At 51.8% G+C, this 18,523-nt stretch overlaps 6 protein-coding genes and 1 non-coding gene across 7 annotated transcripts; 2 read left to right on the plus strand and 5 right to left on the minus strand.

Moving 5' to 3' along the window:
- Positions 1–302: 302 nt before the first annotated feature.
- BO97DRAFT_7087 (uncharacterized protein) lies at positions 303–758 on the minus strand. Its single transcript, XM_025701007.1, has one exon. The coding sequence runs from the start codon at positions 715–717 to the stop codon at positions 427–429; it is 291 nt and encodes a 96-aa protein (XP_025556639.1). The 5' UTR covers positions 718–758; the 3' UTR covers positions 303–426.
- Positions 759–1,271: 513 nt separating this feature from the next.
- BO97DRAFT_402049 (glycosyltransferase family 69 protein) lies at positions 1,272–3,241 on the minus strand. Its single transcript, XM_025694401.1, has one exon. It carries the CDS (start codon positions 2,757–2,759, stop codon positions 1,428–1,430), a length of 1,332 nt encoding a protein of 443 aa, XP_025556640.1. The 5' UTR covers positions 2,760–3,241; the 3' UTR covers positions 1,272–1,427.
- Positions 3,242–4,160: 919 nt separating this feature from the next.
- BO97DRAFT_402050 (endochitinase 1) lies at positions 4,161–6,007 on the plus strand. Its single transcript, XM_025694402.1, has 4 exons — positions 4,161–4,595; positions 4,645–4,708; positions 4,759–4,792; positions 4,855–6,007. Exons 1-4 carry the CDS (start codon positions 4,254–4,256, stop codon positions 5,900–5,902), a joined length of 1,488 nt encoding a protein of 495 aa, XP_025556641.1. The 5' UTR covers positions 4,161–4,253; the 3' UTR covers positions 5,903–6,007.
- Positions 6,008–6,061: 54 nt separating this feature from the next.
- On the minus strand, positions 6,062–6,158 carry BO97DRAFT_t14. Its single transcript has one exon. It is a non-coding gene; the product is annotated as a tRNA-Arg (tRNA).
- A 553-nt stretch (positions 6,159–6,711) lies between these two features.
- Positions 6,712–9,798, minus strand: BO97DRAFT_439377 (uncharacterized protein; the record flags this gene model as incomplete). Its single annotated transcript, XM_025697979.1, has 6 exons — positions 9,199–9,798; positions 8,481–8,532; positions 8,328–8,428; positions 8,122–8,273; positions 7,705–8,077; positions 6,712–7,634 (listed from the first exon to the last, which is right to left on the minus strand). Exons 1-6 carry the CDS (start codon positions 9,686–9,688, stop codon positions 6,712–6,714), a joined length of 2,091 nt encoding a protein of 696 aa, XP_025556642.1. The 5' UTR covers positions 9,689–9,798.
- Positions 9,799–10,374: 576 nt separating this feature from the next.
- BO97DRAFT_467048 (FMN-binding negative transcriptional regulator) lies at positions 10,375–11,279 on the minus strand (the record flags this gene model as incomplete). Its single annotated transcript, XM_025699610.1, has 1 exon — positions 10,375–11,279. Exon 1 carries the CDS (start codon positions 11,146–11,148, stop codon positions 10,375–10,377), a length of 774 nt encoding a protein of 257 aa, XP_025556643.1. The 5' UTR covers positions 11,149–11,279.
- Positions 11,280–14,801: 3,522 nt separating this feature from the next.
- Positions 14,802–18,167, plus strand: BO97DRAFT_402052 (uncharacterized protein). The gene has a single exon (XM_025694403.1). The coding sequence runs from the start codon at positions 15,195–15,197 to the stop codon at positions 17,868–17,870; it is 2,676 nt and encodes an 891-aa protein (XP_025556644.1). The 5' UTR covers positions 14,802–15,194; the 3' UTR covers positions 17,871–18,167.
- Positions 18,168–18,523: the final 356 nt, after the last annotated feature.

The following is an 18,523-nucleotide window of genomic DNA, read 5'->3' on the forward strand; positions in this document are numbered from 1 at the left end:
GTCTTTCGAGAAGCCGGACTCTGAGGAGAGATTTCTTCTCCGAGATAGCAGAGAAACAGACCCTTTGCAAGCATGGTATCCATCACAAGCGTAGCGTAGTCGTAGGGATAAGATCCAAGATCTCGGGAGACCCGTGATGATAGAGTCTGTGATGGAAGAGTCTGTAGTCGGCATCACTTCCCCTATTACATTGTGAAGGGGAGATCCAAGAAGCCACATTGGACAAGACGGTTCACCTCTAGTGCTGAACGACAGATTGAAATTGATTTGCGTCTATCAGGATACCCCAAACGCCAAAACTCTTGCTTGCCTTCCCCTAAGCAATAATATGGGTGGCCGCTAGACTAACATCAGATGAACAGCTTAATATATCGTGCCGCAGATATGAGATACTTACCCATCCGAGGAGTTGTAACATGTCCATACTTAGTTTTCTTGGCCACATGGCTTCAATAACAACAAGTTGGCCGGTTGGGTCAGCGTGCTCATGATACCAGATTGTGTAATTCGATGCCCTCCAAATAATAGAAAGAAAACAAGGCTAGAAGAATAAAAGCTAGCGGAAGATGAGATAAAATTCTTGTCAAGAGCTTTCCGGAGGGAGAGGTGGAGGAGAGGTGATGCGTGTGGTGTATTGGTCAAGAACTTCGAAAGAAAGTCGGTCGAAGCAGGAAGACAACTTGGACGGCCCGGGCGTTGAGATTGTGAATCCGACATCGGGAAATGTGAATGGTTAAGACTGCAGGGTAATATTCAGCTTTGCTCCGTCAGACTGGGACACTCATTTAAACTGTTCATTCCCATACTGATTTACTACTTGGACCTATCAGAAAGCAACCTCCTTGAGAGATATGTACTTTTGTAGTCACAATTTTCCAGGGAGTCATGTTATTAGAGGTAGTGAATCTCGTACTGGGTGTCTTGGGTGCCCTTTAGAGTCAACAGGTTGTGTGCGTACTTCGAGGAAAGACACGACGTCAGTGCATATACGGCCGCTCCACAGAGATTAGTGGGTGCCGACATTCTAGAAACCCGTCCACAAACTAGATCTCTCGCGACATTATGGTCATTGCGCTGCATATCATAGCACAGTCATTACGTAGACCAACATCTAGAAGAAGGTAGCAATGAGATGCCTGGATCTTATGCAGTGTATCAGAGCGGATTGCGCTGAAAGGTTGAATGTGGCGTCGCCAGGTCAGCCACCTCCCGGGACTCAAAAGTGTATGCTTGCGGAATAATCTATACTCAGTATCGACCACCAATAGGTTGGCTGATCAAAATGATATATTCAATTCAGGGTACGCACCGCCACAACTATCATTATTGTGCCAGCAGCAAACCCCATAGTAATGGCCGTAAGAATAAAGACAGAGAATGAATCAAAAACAGCAAAGGATATATACGCTTGGTATCACAGGATATATTTACACCGGGTCAACCCAATATTGGTTGTTGAACCACGGCATGCACTTGACCCTTGGAGGTGGATCTACCTCCCACTCGACCAATTCCGGTCCCTTCTTATACTTCTCCCGCTGAATGATCTGGTGCACATATTTGTAGGTCTCTTTTGCCTCGCGCGTCGACTTGTACTCGTATGCAACATTGATGCTGGAAATAGCCACAATCTTGCCTAGGCCTGCCTTCCAGAGGTCCTTTGCGAGGGTCATGGGCTCACCCATGTAGCATTCGCCTGGTTCCGAGCTGCGAAACGTGACAGTCTTCTGAACGAACGGCGCGGCGTTGAGTGTCACCATGCCACCCCAGCATGAGTATACTTGCACGGGCAGCCCTCTGCCGTAGCGTTCCGCGCTGTGATTGTCGTCGAAGAACATATCCTTGCCAATCCAGTATCGTGCATCATGGGTGATCTCGAAGAAGAGATTGCCAGACATCGAACGGGAGACCCAGGAATCGTAGAAGGAACCGCCACCGGAGTTCCAGTCAAATGCGCAGGTCATCTGTGCCTCTTGATTTTGGTGCTGATATATCAACTCGAGAAGATCCTCCGTGCAGAGGACGATATCGTTAACGAAGACAATCAGCGCATCGGCAGCGTAGGGGCTGAACTTGCCCGTGCCGGCAGCGACAAGCGGAGCAATCGCCTGGTTGCGCAGGATTGCGAGATCCTTGATGCGATCTTCGCCCTCCGCCTTAGGGTTCAAACCATTCGTACCAAGAAAGTAGCGCACACCCAACGCGGCGAGCTCGGGTTCCAGCGCGGCGAGAATCTCGTATGTACCATCCGTGGATCGACCCTCGACGATAGAAAGCGCACAGTACTCGGGCCCCACGAATCGCATTGTATCCAGAATGGCACCCATCAACGGCATGAGGATGTGGGCAGCTTGGTATAGGTCGAGAGCGAAGAAGTATTTCACCTTGGGCTTGGTGCTACCCCAAGTCGGTTGGACACGGAGACTATCATAACGCGAGCTAATATTGAGAGGACAGTCGAGATGGGCGGTCAATTTCATATTGTGTTTGACTATCGAGCAGACAAAGTCGTCCACCGCACTGCCATTGATCGGGGCTTTGGCGTTCATGGCGCCGTGGAGGTCAATAGATACGGTGGCGGGGTCGAAATCCTCGCAGGCGGAGAGAGCGGGAACAACAGCTTCGACATCGTTGACGATCAGGCCATCACTGGTGGTGAGGGCGCCATTGCGATTTGCGTAGAGGTAGAGGAGTAGGCACAGAGAGGCCATCAGTATGGCGGCTCGACCAAGGTGCCATTGCACCTGATGGGGGTTCATCTCAGCTAGATGGATGCATATAGGATGGGAAGCTTGAGGTTAAGAGGTGGCGACAAAATCAGGCCATGAGACGAGAAAGGAAACTTTGCATGGTTCCGTCGGAGGGAGGGGGAAAAGAATCAGATAAATGAAGGAGAGTGGATGAGGAAAAAGAGGGGGAAAAAAAAGCCGACAGAACCTGCTCTAGGTTGGGGATAATGAATTCTCCTTCTCATGTCAGCCTCAAGTGGTGGAACCCGGAGCTGGATGGAACGCGTGGGCCTTTGGCTATCGCTGATTTGCGCAGCTGCCTAACTCGGACTAGAGTAAGCCAGTCTAACAAATTGCCGCCATGAGATCATCGACACCATTGAAGGCTGCAAAATGAGGTGATGGGGGCGTCATCTTCCGGAGTGGGGGGAGGGAGCGAATGCAAGTGAGGAAAAATCAACATTTGATTGATGATGATGCCCGGCAGGGAATTTAACTGCAAATAATCATGTGGTGGAACAACTGACAATCGCAAACTCTGAAACTGGCCCGGATGATTGCCGACACGTGAGGGACCAAATTGGTTTAGTGGTTGGATCATCGGATCTCTCGGCCTTCTCGGCGATGAAACTCATCGGACATTGTTAACGGTCAACGTAAAAGGGGCTTGGCTGCCAGATTAACTCTTCGCTTGACTCATGGAATGCTCAATGATCTCTTTCTTTGTGAGCCGGAGAGCCAAACAAGATACCAACTAGGTTTGCTCAAATTCAATTGTCACTATACACTGCCCGTCAGCCTCGCTCCCGGTCATGATCAGAATTGCCGCTTCCTGTCAGATGCATAGCCCACGCGACAGTTGCTGACGCCTGAACGTATGATAGGGCGGATCTGGCACTTGGGGGCTAAATCTGACACATAAGTCGAACCTGTCATCTAAAGGAGCCATCATGACGGAGGTAAAATGCCTTGTGGGGGCCAGGGGGAGAACACTCGCAGTGACGAGCGGGAGGGGCTGTTTTCAACTCTGGTGTCGTAGCTTTTTATCTCCCATGCAAGGTACAGGGGGACATGGTGTGAGCTCTGACTGTCAGACTGCGACACGTCATGGCATTTCACTGCAGCTAAGCCTGCGATCAGCAATTAGACCTGAACATGCGGGTTGTCGATAGTAGGATTATTCCTGTCCCGCGCTATGCTGGACGAGGTCGTCTCTAGGCTCTAGGCTGCTTTCATGCTACTCATATCATGGCAAACCACCATCATCATCAGGCACTAGACCATTGAGCCTGAGGCACCGATGGGATATATATCCCTTAAAGGAAGGTGGGACACGGCTAGACCCGGTTGGGCAAACCCCCTCGATAAATAAAGAATTAAGGTTGGGTGCAGTTGGTGCCTGAACCACCGTCAGCCCCAAGTCCGTTTCTTCCGCCTCATCTAGCATCGTCATCAGCCTTCCTCTTTTTCTTCCTCCCACCAACAACTCTAAATATCTCTATCAATAGTGATCCAGTTGTCAATATGCCTACTTATACAATTGCCAGTGGAGATACCTTGTGGAAGATCTCTCAAGATCATGGCGTGACTTTGGCTGCCCTCACCGCAGCCAACCCACAGCTGACCAACCCGGATCTCATCTATCCTGGCCAGGAGCTACAGATCCCATCGGACTCAGCTCCTGCACCTGAGCCGGAGGCTCGGGTTCCAAATGAGGCTCCTCGAGATCTGGCCAGCCCTGCTGCCCCTGTTTCCGGTTACAATGTCACACGTGCTCCTCCTGCTCCCCCGCAGATGGTTCCGCCACCCGCTCCCGGCGTCGCCCATGGACCGGCCTACAAGACTGTTGCATACTTCACCAATTGGGTAACCAAGTACCATCCCACGCAGAGGCCTTTGTGACTAAGCTTTATAGGGTGTTTATGGCCGTAACTACCAACCGCAGGACATCCCAGCCGAGTACATCACGCACATCCTATGTACGAACCAGAGTCGTCCAATCTGACGCTCCAGCTAACAGCCTGCACAGATTCCTTCGCAAACATCCGGCCCACTGGCGAAGTGTACGTTCATCATCTCCTCTCTCTTGTCTCGTCCATCAACCCTAACACCTCCGATTATCCAGCTTCCTAACAGACACGTACTCCGATCTCGAAAAACATTACCCCACCGACTCCTGGGACGAATCCGGCACAAACGCCTACGGCTGCATCAAACAGCTTTTCCTTCTCAAAAAGCGCCACCGTCACCTCAAAACCATCTTGTCCATCGGCGGCTGGACCTACAGCGCCAATTTCGCCCAACCCGCCTCCACTCCCGAGGGCCGGCAGACGTTTGCCCGCTCCGCCGTCCACCTCCTCGCCGACCTGGGATTTGACGGTCTCGATATCGACTGGGAATACCCTGCTGACCCCAAACAAGCGGCAGACTTTGTCCTCCTCCTTCGAGAAACCCGTCTCGAACTCGACCGCTACGCCGCGCACCTCCGCCTCCCCTCCCGCCTGTTGCTGACGATCGCCGCCCCCTGCGGGCCCACCCACTTCTCGAAGCTCCAGATCCGGGACATGGACCCGTACCTCGACTTCTGGAACCTTATGTGCTACGACTTTTCAGGCAGCTGGGACAAGCACGCAGGTCACATGGCCAACGTCTTCCCCGCCCCGGGGTACGACCAGCTCACCCCCTTCAGTGCAGACCGAGCCGTCCACGCGTACGTTTCGCAAGGCGTGCACCCGAGCAAGCTCATCTTCGGGATGCCCTTATACGGGCGCGCGTTCGAGAACACCGAGGGCCTCGGTCTCCCGTTCCAGGGCGTCGGCGAGGGGTCCTGGGAGAACGGGGTGTGGGACTACAAGGCGCTCCCGCCCGCGGGACATCAGGAATTCGTGGACGGGAATCTGCTGGCGAGTTGGAGTCATGCGCCCGGTGACCAGAAACTGGTGAGCTACGATACGCCGCAGGTGGCCGACATGAAGGTCGAGTATATCAAGCGACGGGGCCTAGGCGGAGCCATGTGGTGGGAGCTGAGCGGGGATCACCCAGTGTCGCATGAGCGGAGTCTGATTCGCACGACGGTGAACGGGTTCATGCGCACCGGCGATCTGGATCGAACCCCAAATACCCTGGTATACCCCATGAGTCAGTTCGAGAACTTGCGGAGGGGGCTTGAGTAGTTAGCTCTACTGCTGTCTTGGCGGGCGCTTGTATAGTCCGTTCGTCTATCTTGGTGTATGCACATGTGTTGTATAGTAGCAAGCCCAGCTTCAAGCACCGGCCGGCCGGCCATGACGAATTCATGACGCCTTCGTCGTGTTCTAATCACCAAAAAATAATGCCGCGACTGGGACTCGAACCCAGAATCTGCACTCCACCCGCTAGGTACCAGACCCCGGGGGCTCTGCAATGTTAATACCACTACACCACCGCGGCTATGTTGTTGTAGATGAGGGAGCTGAACAACCCCATAGACCCTGGACCCACTTTCCGTTGGTGCCTCAGGCAGTAACTTTCATGCGTGCCTCCCTCCTGGTGATCTGACGATTTTTCTGGTTGTTCAATCAACTCTTGGGGTGTAGCAAACACCGCTTTGGTCTGCAAGGTCATATGTAGAGCTGAGCAGTAAGAGACTATAATTACAAAGGATTTTGCGAGACTGGCCTGTTCCCAGCCAATCCAGAGGCGTAGGTTATTGACTGTACGACGTGTATAAGAGGTGCATGAACTGAAGACTCACTACCCCGATATACCGAACGGTTTGTTTCTCGGTCATGTCCCATACTTGCTAGCGCCGGCTCAAAATACGTCCAACTTAGTCCTTGCCTGTCACCCGGACATCAACCCACTTAAGTTGAGACACCCGGCTCCATTTGGTAGGGAAAGACTTCAGAAGAGCAAAATAAGCTAGCCTCTATCCGACCAGATAAATCGCAATCAATTCTGCAGAGCGTCTTGGCTCGAAGAGCGTGAAATGCACGAGCCAGTATCACGCCTCATCAGGCCGGTCCTGATAAGGCCAAATTTTCTCCATCCATCCCCTCTCCTCGAAGTTTTCTGCTAACGACAGGAACAGTTCCTTCTGCCTGCGGCTTGTCTGTTGCAGAGTCTCAAAATGCTCGGGATCGACAATGCCATCCATCGGCAAGATACCGGCATCTTGAAACCTTTCCATCAGCTGCTCAATGTACTCGCGATTCTCCATCTCTTCGCTGTGCAACTTCTTTTCCTCTTCGGCGAAAGAAATCGGGCAATCATGTGCAGATTGCAGCTCCGACCAATGCTCTACTACATCCATCAATGATGCGCGGAGGCCGAACACCTCTCTTGAGGACCATGCTCCGGCGACGGATTTGATGGGTAGAACATGTGGTGACTTCCATGTGGTGTTATGGCGTATCGCGGCATAGAGCCGGGGGTTTTTCTTGGCGGTGAGGACTTCGTAGTATTTGTGGCATAATGCGCTCTTGTAGGCCTTGTCTGCCCTGGTTTTGTCGTCCTCGGAAAGAGTCTCGTAGTCGTCTGGCTTTTCTGGCATATCCCAGCCGAGGGAAGGTGGGCTGGTATGTTGGACCATTCGAGGGAATCTGGCCTGCAGGATCAAGGGAGCAGTTGTTATGTTCTGCCAGTCGATGATGTCGGTGATTGTTTCCGTGTCAAGGTCGACGTAGACGTTGTTGAGATGGAGGTCCGAGTGCCACAGTGTCGGCTGCAGGAGATCCGCAAATTCAGGTTGATTTCGAGTGATATGTGGAACAAGCAGTAGATACTTCTCAAGGAGATCTAGGTACTCGCTGGGACTCTCGCAGTCAATATTGCTTCGATAATAGTCCATACGTGGCTGCGCCTTCTGTGTTGCCCAAATCTTTTCGTTGTTACCTATGTGTGTCGCATAATCGGTCATGTGAAGCCCTGCCGTCCATCATCAGAGTGTAAGCAAACCGATGGAGTTTTATGGAAGGGTAGAGAGAGGGGAACTTACAGGGGCCTCGGGATAGTTCCATACCCGCTCGTCCATCAAGCCAGAAGACCGGGTCAACGACAGGCCCAACGCGAAACCTCCTCGGAGAGTCTCCGTCGAGAGGGATTAGATATTTAGAATGTTTAGACGGCAGATCTTGCGGATAGTATATGCATCCGTGCGCTGGGAATGACGTTGACACCAATTTTGTTTCTAGTGCCACGACCTGTTGGATAATCTTGTGTTTCGAAGGCGAAGGGAGTCGATACCAGACATCGCCAAGCGCAGTCCCTCTCGCTTTCTCCATGATGATGTATTCGCTTCCGACTGGGTTTACGGGATTGCAACTCCAGCTGAGTACCCGCAGAACTGGTAGACCTATGATGTTCCTTACCTTCTATCATTAGCTTGATGTTGCTTGGAGGATTCGGAGCTTACAAAGTCCATGGTTGCAACTTCACTGGCAATAGTCAAAACTTCCGGTCCTGCATTAGGATTCGGCAGTTTGGCGACTACTTCAGATCCATCATTGAGTGTAAGCAGAAAGGTCTTGTTATATTGCCCTTCCTGATATTTTGTTATGCGGGCGCCTTCAGGAGTTAGGAAATATAATCTATGTCATGGGAGATCGAAGGGAAGCGTACATCCATCGATATTCTTACCACTTGCCCCAACAGCAATAGAAACAAGCTCTTCGATACTGAATCTTCGATAGCGCTTGCCGGCTTCTTGCTTGTCGTTGGCTCTGTTGGTTGTCAGCAAGACGCCAAAATCAGTTTGCCCTATGAATGCCTTACAGCCATCGCTTGGTGGTGTATCGATAGAAGTCTTCTTTCTTGGCTTCGATCACTGGGAAGAGTGATTATAAGTTAATTTTTCCCAATTCCAGGCATCATCAAGTTTTCCCACCTGTGCCATCCTTCTTCTGCAGAAACAGTGAAGGGAGAAAACTCGCTCGGAAGCTGTTGCTGGAGAATTGAATCTGTCTGCAACATCGACCAGAGGTAGATAAGACAGGGTTAGTTCTGGAGATTACAACTGTAGGTCTCAGTCTTGGAAGTCTCATGGTATCTCCGACGGATGAAGGCGATGAGTGATGTTACTGTAGGGACGGAGGAAAGTATGTGGTCCTATTGTACGCAATGTAGTTAAACAAACTATCTCGGCTTAGTCAGTTTATGCTGCATTCAACTAGCAAGTCTACAGTTGCGTCGCCCGAGACTGTCAACGTACCCCGCGCAGCACAGTCGAATCGAGTGTAACTGACTCCACTTTGCTCGATGGCGATGAATCCTTGCTCTTTTTTTATGCTCGTTGGAGATCGAACTCAGCATCAGTCTTCACTAACATGCTTTAGGATATACTATCACTAGCATGACAGCAATGGAATAGGCTGATAATTCATAAGATGTAAGTCTTTTCCCATCCAGGCATCGTCTATGGTGACTTCCAAAAGCATCCTCTTGGACTGAACCATCAAACCAGAATTTCATTCCCGAATTGAGGTCCCCTTACGATCATTCTCTCGCGAGAGATATACAGAATCGTCCCCATAAGCACGCAACTTCTCCCGCAACCCTCCATCCACCGGTCTAGATACGAAGTCGAAACGACCCCAGAACGACTCAGTGCCGTAGACAGAAACCAGGCAGGTCGCCGGGTAGCGGCTGGCAACCGCAAGAAGCCTGCCTATGCCCTCAGCCGCGAGGTTGCGTCCGCGGAGTCGCGGTAAAATGGCGACGTCGTGGATATAGTACTGGTCCGCATCGGAAGCGATGGTCCCCAGCAGGCTATTCAGCGCAGGCGCCTGACCCTGTCGAATGGGATGTGAGATGGCATAGCCACAGATCTGGCCGTTTTCTTCGAGGGCTAGGCAGCCTTCTGGGTAGAGCTGGACGCGTTCGATGAAGATTTCAGAGCTTTCTGGTAGGCCCGGATGGACTTCGTCTGCAACGCGCATTAGGCCTTCGATGTCGCTTGGGGTTAGGCGGCGCCAGGCTGCCATCTTTGGGCTGTGTGTTTTCTTGGATTTCTTAAGTAGGTTGACAGGGAATGCTCAATTGGCATATGAGCATATGTGTTTTGTGACCTTTGCTTGGTGGATTGGACTTGTTCGAGCTTCGAGAGAAGCACGGTGGTGGAAGTTGTTGTCTGGGTCAGTCAAAGTAACGGAAAATCATCTTACACTCGGGTGGGGCCGAACATTTTCCCACGCGGTGGATCTATAATATATTTGTTGGAAGTATCTTTTGCCCTGGATCGAAGAACTAAGTCAGTACTGTACATTGCAACAATGAATAGACAGAATGTCTGATAGTTTCACTCGTACAACATCGGTTACATGATCTGCTCCAAAAAATGCCACGCGACTTCTTCCTTAAACAGGTGTTACAATCAAGTTGTTAGTAGCAACTAGCAGCAGAAAGAACGATTTTTCCAAGCAACGGCTGAGGACTCGCAATTTAGACGGCTATCTAAGTCCAGCTAGCCAACTTCTATGTATGGTATGCAAGAGCTATTTCCTCCTTCGAATAATGCGAGAAACAGCCATTGTAAGCTTCCTACGCAGGTCATTTGATGGGTTGCCTTGGGCAGAAAGATGCAGGGTATGCTTGTGCTGCTGCTGGACGATGCCATTATCTAGTCTATATCGAATTCAGCTTAGAGAACTTCACGTACGCACGTACGCGATTACTCCTTCGCCTTCGCCTTCTCCTTCATCTCCCCCCTCTCTCGCACCGTCTTCGCAACCCCCCGGCCCACCTCAGTCCCCAGCGCCTCAAACCCCTTCACCACCCCGTCCCGATCTCCCTTCCCCATCTCCTGACTCATCTTAACCTTCCCCTGCAACCGTTCAATGCGGATCTCAATCCCAATGATATTCTTCTTCAGCAACTCCACATAGTTGACCGGCGCATCCGCCACCTCCCACGGCTTCTGGTACCCCATGATCCGCGTCTCAGATTGGCGAGACAGATCCTCCACCTGCCGCTGTAGATACGAACCCGTCTCCTCAGACTTAGAGTCACAGTACACACGGATCTTGCCGTACGCCTGCGCGCCCGAGTAGTTCCACGTCGGCACCACCTTCCCGGTGGCCGGCTTCGTCTCCGTGTAGAACTTGGGCGTCACGTAGTGGTGGTGCGGCCCGTTGAAGAGCACGAGCACCTCGTCGGGCAGCTCCAGCGCGCCGTCGGCGTTTTGCTCGGCTTGCTGCGCCGCCAGCGCCTCCATCAGCGCCTTGGCTTGCGGGTTCTGCTTGGCCATGTGGCCGCGGAGGATGCCCGGGTGGGCGTCGTCGGCATTCTCGGCGGGCACGTCGAGGACGAAGGGGATGTGGCTGGATTGGAGGAATGGGTGGGATGGCGATCGGATGGCTGTTGTTAGGATGCCTAGCGGGTTGTCGCGGATGAGTTGTTGGAGGTACGCGATGCTGGACTCGGCGTGCATGGGTGGGAGATGCATTTTGTTTGCTTCTTGTTGGTGTTTGTTTTGGGTGAGCGAGTGATGGCCTCGGGTGGTGCGGGGTGGTGCGGGGAAATTCTTAAGGAGAGTTGGGATTGAAAAATCGAGGGCAATGCCTTTTTTATAATAGGGTTGTCTCAATTGGTGGCATGGTCATCTCATGAAGTGTGAGCTGCGATGATTCACATTTGACAAGCCCCGCAGCTCGGTATCGCCTATCGCAGATGCTCTTAATCCTTAAGTCGGAGTTCCCAGGGATCTGATTGGCACGACGCGCCGCGTCTCAGCGTTGGCCGCGGAGTTACAATGCACTTGCGGATTGGCCCCGCGTAAGAGTTTCTACTTCGGGTGCTTGGCTCGGGATTTGATTGGGCTTTGGAATGGTTTTTTCTTCTGGAAGATCAGATAGATAGATGCCTCTTCTTCACGTCTTCCATGGATGAGAGAACTGATTGAGTTGCAAGATAATGCCTCTTTTTAGTGAAGCTAACGCTTTTTCGGATAAGTGACCGGTGAAATCTGCATCACTGAAGGCAAAGTGGCCAATCAGAGACTGTCTATATCATTGTTACTTTCCGCTTGTGGAATATGTCGGGAGTGGCCGGGGCCGGGGACCCGGGGTTTGGGGTCAATGTATGAGGGCTCGGCATGGACTTAAATGTGATGAAGTGATCTCTTATACTGTAGAGATCGCAGATGCTTCTTTGCTCGGTCGGAAGTTGATTTCTTCACTATCTTGTTCCTCGTGTCTACACTGACAACAACTTTTGACCTATATCAGAGCATCGAGTTCCACTCTCGCATCATACCCGGGCGAAACCACTGATTTGCTATTACGGAATGTGATATCGTGATCCTTCTACTATACGCAGGAAAAGCTGGACGCTACTCTAAACGGGACTCAGAGGCTTTAATTGATTGTATCACAGCTTAGCAGAATCACTATTGAAGTAGGTTCAACGACTATGTGAATGGGTTCTTGGTATTTGCGGCAATCATGTGCTACGATCATCTCATCGACACTGTTGCAGGCTGCCAGAGGTTACTGAATCAACGACAGTTCTGGTGTATTATGGTCATACATCTGTCGATTCCTGTCATCAATATACAAGTTACTTGATTCATAAAATCGATGCACATAAACCAAGCTTATTCTAAATTGAGTATGCTCAGAACACTTATCCTCCGCTACAAGCCTCATTTTGAGTCGAGGCGCGGATTCCGTTTTTATCGACTTGTACCAACGGCATATGTTGATCAAACAATACAAGGAAACTGGTCTTCTACCGTTACATTTCGAAGTCAAGGAAAAGCTTCCCTGTTGACCATGCGAGCTCTTTATACAAAGGAGATTCGCAGTAGGGCGGGGCCATAACGCCCAAATTGACCAGGGACTAAACATATGTCGTGAGCTGTAACTGAGTTCCGAAACCACGATACTGTCAGGACTCGGATACGTCATTTCTGTGTCTCCTGAACCATTGTCATTGTTGTCTCTTGGGGTGGCCCATTAGAGATATAGTCTCACTAAAGAGACGTGCGAGGATAAGCGATAGCCCTTCTCTTGACACATAGCCAACCTGTCATTGCCTTGATTAGCACTGAACCCCTCCTTCTATACGATGAGAGCACTCATTAAAATCTGAAGACATATTGCAGCATAATCTCAGAAACCCGAGCGCATCCATGGCTCATTTACACACTGGGCGCGGTCGATCCGACGGAAGTTTCCGAGTAAGGCTGAAGTGCCACCACACCTTGGAAAACAACGTCATCTCCACAATTGATGTGCGGCTTTTGCGGTTGGCCGGATATATGGGTGTTGATCCGTGTCAGACAGGAACTGCAGGTTTCGTTAGCCAGTGACGATGCCCCACGAACAAGGCCGCAACAAGGCTGTCGGCAGAATGAATGCGCATCTCCTGTGTACCTCTGCCTCTGTCTCTGCCTCTCTGTCTCTGTCGTGTAGACTTCTTGATCCGAGTTTCCCGAAGGATTGTCCTTCCAGATCCCGTTTCGACCTAGACAAGGATCACACAGGCACCAAACCCCAGGGTCTCTTCTCCAGTCACGATGGGTTGGGCTTTGTGGGGGGCATGAGTTTGGCTCCCTTTCACAAATCATGGAAGTGGGGCTCGCTTTGGGACCAAAGGTGGAGCGTCTCCCGAGCACCGGACACACTTTGTTGGCTGTAGGCTTCGCGCGTTACCAGGGCCTATCTTCTTAGTTCGTTGGAGGATGGCGCTAGACAGCAGAACACCTTGGATAGCTTCAGCAAAAGTCCAATGCGTTCCTGGTGGGATTTTGGGAGCATAGCGTCATAACCCCCACTTGCCGGGATGCTAATTACTATCGACTCTTCGAGCCGTGACTCTTTGATTGAGCGATTTTCCGGAAATGAGGTCATTGCTCGGCTACTGACTGTTTTTGTTTTGTTGTGTCGAGTGGGTTTGTAGATTGGCTCTGGACCGAGTGGATGCGCGTGCGTTCTGTCGTAGGAGGATAGGAGACTAAACATTGAGATACGGAGGATGAGGTGGATAGGGCCTATGTAAGTAGAATACAAGATCTCTGGGCATGGGTCATGGACTACTGCAGCGAACCTGCGTGTGGATCTTTAATTTCTTTGCGCCAGGATTCCTGGACTGAGGCTGAGCGACTGTTATATTATTGTTGGGGTTGTCCTAGTCTTCGACTGAGGCGTGGTATACCCGGGACAAAAAAGTCGGCGGGCCAGGACTTTCCGAAGTGACAGCAGATCATCATGTTCAAAGGGCGGTATACTCGGTAAGTGATCACCCTACTCTGGTGCATAGCCGGCCAGGAGTCCTGAGGGGAGAAGGGCATTGGATACGTATGTGAGGGATACTGCTGTACATCATCCATCCAGTCGTTCGCCTCGTCCTTTGCTTCCAGATGCCCCACTGCAGGCTCAGCTAGCGTAGGTGGTTGTAGATACGGTGTCGTACAGTATGGTATCATGTCTCCGGTCAATCCAGTCAGGTAAGAGGTAGACTTTCCTGTTTGAGACTGACCAGCAGGGAAAACCCAGTTGATGTTATTGGGATTATCATTCATCAGCCTTGGATGTGGGTGGTGTTCATGTCAGAAAGGGGTGGGTAGTGAGTGGGTTGAGAGCCCGGGTACGTAAGACATTCTCCCCAGGGGCTGCTGTCCTTCACTAGTAGTCTAGTCCTAAGTAGTTCAGCAAAAGACCCTGAAACAGTCAATTTGAACTAGTCCAGATTGCTCCTCTAGCGTCCCTGTACTCTTCTTGAGGTATTGTACAGTGTAGTCACATAAGTTCTGTAAATGAGAGGTGGGAAAGAACTGTCTCCTGACCTATTACCCGGAACAGACTGACTGACTTGAGAGAGTAAGTAAGCTAGGCTGAGCTGTACTGTAAACTAATTGTACTGTGTCTCAAAAAGTGTATCCTTGTCTGGGTGCAAACAGTGTGGCGGATCTCCTTCCCTCACACTGAGTAGTTAAACAAACCCCCAGTTGACTTGACTGACCAGACTCCACTGTTCCCGGTCCAGCCTGGTTCGACCACCCAAATTTAGCAACTCAGAGAGAGAGAGAGAAAGAGAGAAAAGAAAATAACAATTGAACAATAAAATACGTTACCCTCAATCTCATCCACTCCCCGCCCCTACCTTTCGTTTCTACTCTTGATCTCCCCCCCAAATTATTATTTCTGCTTTTACTCCGTAATATCAGGAAGAAGCTGATAATATCTTTCATTCAAGGGATCCTGCTCCCTTCTCTTTCTCCTTCTTCTTCTCCTCCTCATTCTTCCTCCTCTTTCTCTTTCTTCGTCTGCCCTCTCTACCCTTCACAGTCGTATCCTTGCAGGGTACGGTTGCGGTGCCGGGCCCGCCGTCGTCCTTATCTGTGCCAGACAGAACATCTGACTTTCCTCCCTCCTTCTCTATCTCGCCTTTCTCTTGCCTCAACTGGCCTTAACTCGATCGACTGAGTAAACTCTTCCTTTTCCTTGATGGCTTGGACATTTGCGAGCCTCTCCTCAACGACTTCCGACCATGGTTTACAACGCCGTCTCACAGGCCGACCACGAGGTCGCTTCCAATGCCAGCGATTCTGATGATCAACTCCAGTCCCAGCACCATGGTGCCTCTTTCCAACAACTCCCCTTGGATGTTGACCATATTGGGGCTGGCAGTCATCTGCAGCCTGCCAGATCGGCCGAAAGCTCCAGTATCGGCCGTTTAGGCTCGATGATCCGGTCGATCACTTCAACCAGCTACGACATGGTCGAAGACGACGACTATGAACTACCCGCCGATCACTTCTCGCCAACCCAAAGTCCCAAGAGTTCCCGTCGCGTGCCTCCGCTCGATACCACCGCAACCACCATCGAGTCCTCCCCTTCCGAACCGCCGCTCCGAAGCCCCATCTCTGCCAGTGGGGAACCCATCCCTCTCAATCACCCCACCCCCGGTCTACAATCCCTGCAAGGAGCTTATGTCAATAACGTTGAACGCCTCGAGCGGAGCGCCGAACGGATGAGCATGAGTTCTACCAATATCGGGGACGAAATTCGCAAAATGGATTTGGAGCAAAAGCGGAGGTCCAGTGGCTCGTCGGTCTATACAAACAATCAAGACGGGGTGAAGGCCAGTCTGTCGTCTCGTCAAGGCTCCATCCAGTCCGCCTCGCGTCTGGCTCAAGTCTCAGAGCATGGTCCTGACCACCCGTACGCCGCATCGGTCGGCCACGCACCTATGATGCCCTACCTTCCGCCTCCCCCCTCCGCGCCTGCTCAAGGGGAACTCCGTCTCGTTGACCATGAGCATTACAATCACTTACTCAGCGAGGAGCTCGAACGCCCCTGCACTGCGGCTTCGACTGACACCTATCAACAGGCTCGGGTCCTGTTTACCGACTTCGACGGCGTGCATTACGTCCCCACCGAGAAAGACTTGGTGCGCCGGGTCTCACTCACCCGTCCGCCGCTCGCGAGCCGATCCGAGACATACAAAGAACCACAGGCCGGTGAAGATATGGTTTACTATCCTGCACCGGTACCTATGATGCTGAATCTACCCCCTCGCCTGTCGCGGAAACCGGGCGCAGAGAGAGAAAAGCGCCGCACCCAGCTTCTTGGCTCGATTCCCACGGAAAATCGCAAGGCAGCACCTTGGCTAGCGAAACAAAACCCGGACAGCGATGCTCATCTTAAGAGAGATAAAGAGCCGGCAGCTTTGCCTCCACAACTTCGTGCCAGTGTCTTCTTCGAGCAGCCATCGGTGCCACTCAATCTAGAGCTCACCCAGGCCTCCGCGGTAGCCACCCTCGACAGTATACTTGATGCTTCAACACATGCGCCCGTGAGCGCTTTCACGGACCATCCGATTGCCGGCGCGCCAGGTCATGCTAAACTCACGCGGAAGTCTTCCTCCGGGGGATTACTGAATCATGCGAAGAAGCGAGCTTCCCAAAGCACTCTTGGCTTTGACCGCCGTCTTTCCGATCCGGAGCTGGAGGAAAGACCGCTTACCTCCGATCGCTTCTATAAGCAGACCGAAGCTGAGGCTGCAGACATGCATGAAGGCAGCTTGTTACGGGCAGATGAACATGGCGCGACCGGGGGCGTAGATGTGCCTCATCACGACGATGAGGATATGCCCAACCCGCTCGGACCAGAGGCAGAGTTCACCGGGCCGCCAAATACACTAATGGCAGAATTGGAAATTCGGAAAAACGAACTCAAACAGCGGCAGAAAGCCGTGGCGGGTCCGTTTGGGCTCCAATCAACACTTCTCCAGATGGATGCTGTGGCTCAGAAGCAGAGCGAGCATCGGCGGCAGAAGCCAGTCACTCTGGCGTGGGAAAGCACAGATGCTCACAAACAGGACGAGGGAGATGACGATGACGTCCCGCTGGGTATGCTGTTTCCTGAAAAAGCCCCGGCGACTGACGAAGTGCGCCCGATGGGTCTCATGGAGAAGAGAGCAATGGAAGAGTTGGAGCCTCTAAGTCGACGTCGGGCCCGCCTCCGAGGAGAACCCCCACCACGCACTCCCGAGCAGCGCTCAAACACCATGTATGCAGCTACTGTGCCAGATGCTGTGGCTGCAGCCGAGGAAAGCGGCGATGAGGAGGAAACCCTAGCTCAGCGTCTCCAGCGCTTAAAGTCTAAGGACCAGCCTCCGTCCACTGTTGCGGATAGTGAGTTCGCGAGCGAGATCCTTGCTGAGATCAACAACGTCGGGGCCGACGGTGAAAAGATCAAAACTGCCGAGGTCCCGCCGGAGGACGAGACTTTAGCGCAACGACGAGCTCGCCTTCAACGCGAGGCCGAAGCTGAAGCTCTCAACAACTCGACCCTGAAAATCCCACGGTATCGGAGAAGCATGGCCGATATTCTCCATGCCCGACGTCCTTCCGCCGTGCCGCGACCGCCTACCAAGGATACTGCCAAACCGCCAGGGGTAGCTCAGCAGTATTCAAACGATCCGCGATTGTCGTTGCGACAGATGCCAACGTACCCGGGGCCTCAGGCCGGATACGCAGCTGCCCGGGCTGCTCCGTATGTGTCTGGCATGCAGCACCCGAATACTTTTTACAGCGATGCTATCTTAGGGGTCAGCCATCTCAGCTATGCACCAGGCAAGCACCCATCCAAAACGGTGAGGCCTATGATCCACCCAGGACAAAGGGAGGTTATTGATCGCTGGAGGCAGAGCATCGTATAGATGCTTTTCTGGTTCGCCCGTTGCCTCTTTTTTCCTTTGACATTGTTTGATTTTTCTCCTTCCCTGCTCTGCCGATCTATGTTTGATCTTGACCAGGATGCATATCTACTGTGTTGAGTTGAGCACTGTCCTGTTTGTTTGTCTGAGCCCTTTTTCTTGTCTTTGGAGTATTTTGTGCCGGTGATATCCTTTGCCTCGATTAGCGGGTTATTTTGTGTATTATACCGTAAGATTACCAGATTCCACATTCTTTTCATGGCCTTTGGGCAGCCAAAAATAGTAGCCAATACACGTCGAATTCGGATAATCCATCACAGTTGCACAGCATTGGCGGGGATCCTGCAGTGGCCAGTCGAGAGCTAGAGAAAAGAGTGCGTCGAGGTATACGACGCATGTAACTAGGTTGACTATCGGTAAGTCAAAATCAGACTGCTGCATGCGACCTGTTGGCCAGCACTGTTTCCGGCATGATGACTCCCTCGTTCCTGTCTAAGTGTGTTTTGTCTTCGATCTTCTAGTCTAGTTACTCTACTCTTCCCAGTAGACTTTTGGTCAGGAATCAGTTCGTCCGTGCCCCTGGTTCGGGACTGGAACTAGTTCTCGCATGCCGGAGAACTCGACTAGACTAGCAAGAGAGATTGGTTTCATTTGCC

The sequence above is a fragment of the Aspergillus homomorphus genome (genome assembly GCF_003184865.1).
Source record: "Aspergillus homomorphus CBS 101889 unplaced genomic scaffold BO97scaffold_1, whole genome shotgun sequence".
NCBI classification, from domain to species: domain Eukaryota; kingdom Fungi; phylum Ascomycota; class Eurotiomycetes; order Eurotiales; family Aspergillaceae; genus Aspergillus; species Aspergillus homomorphus.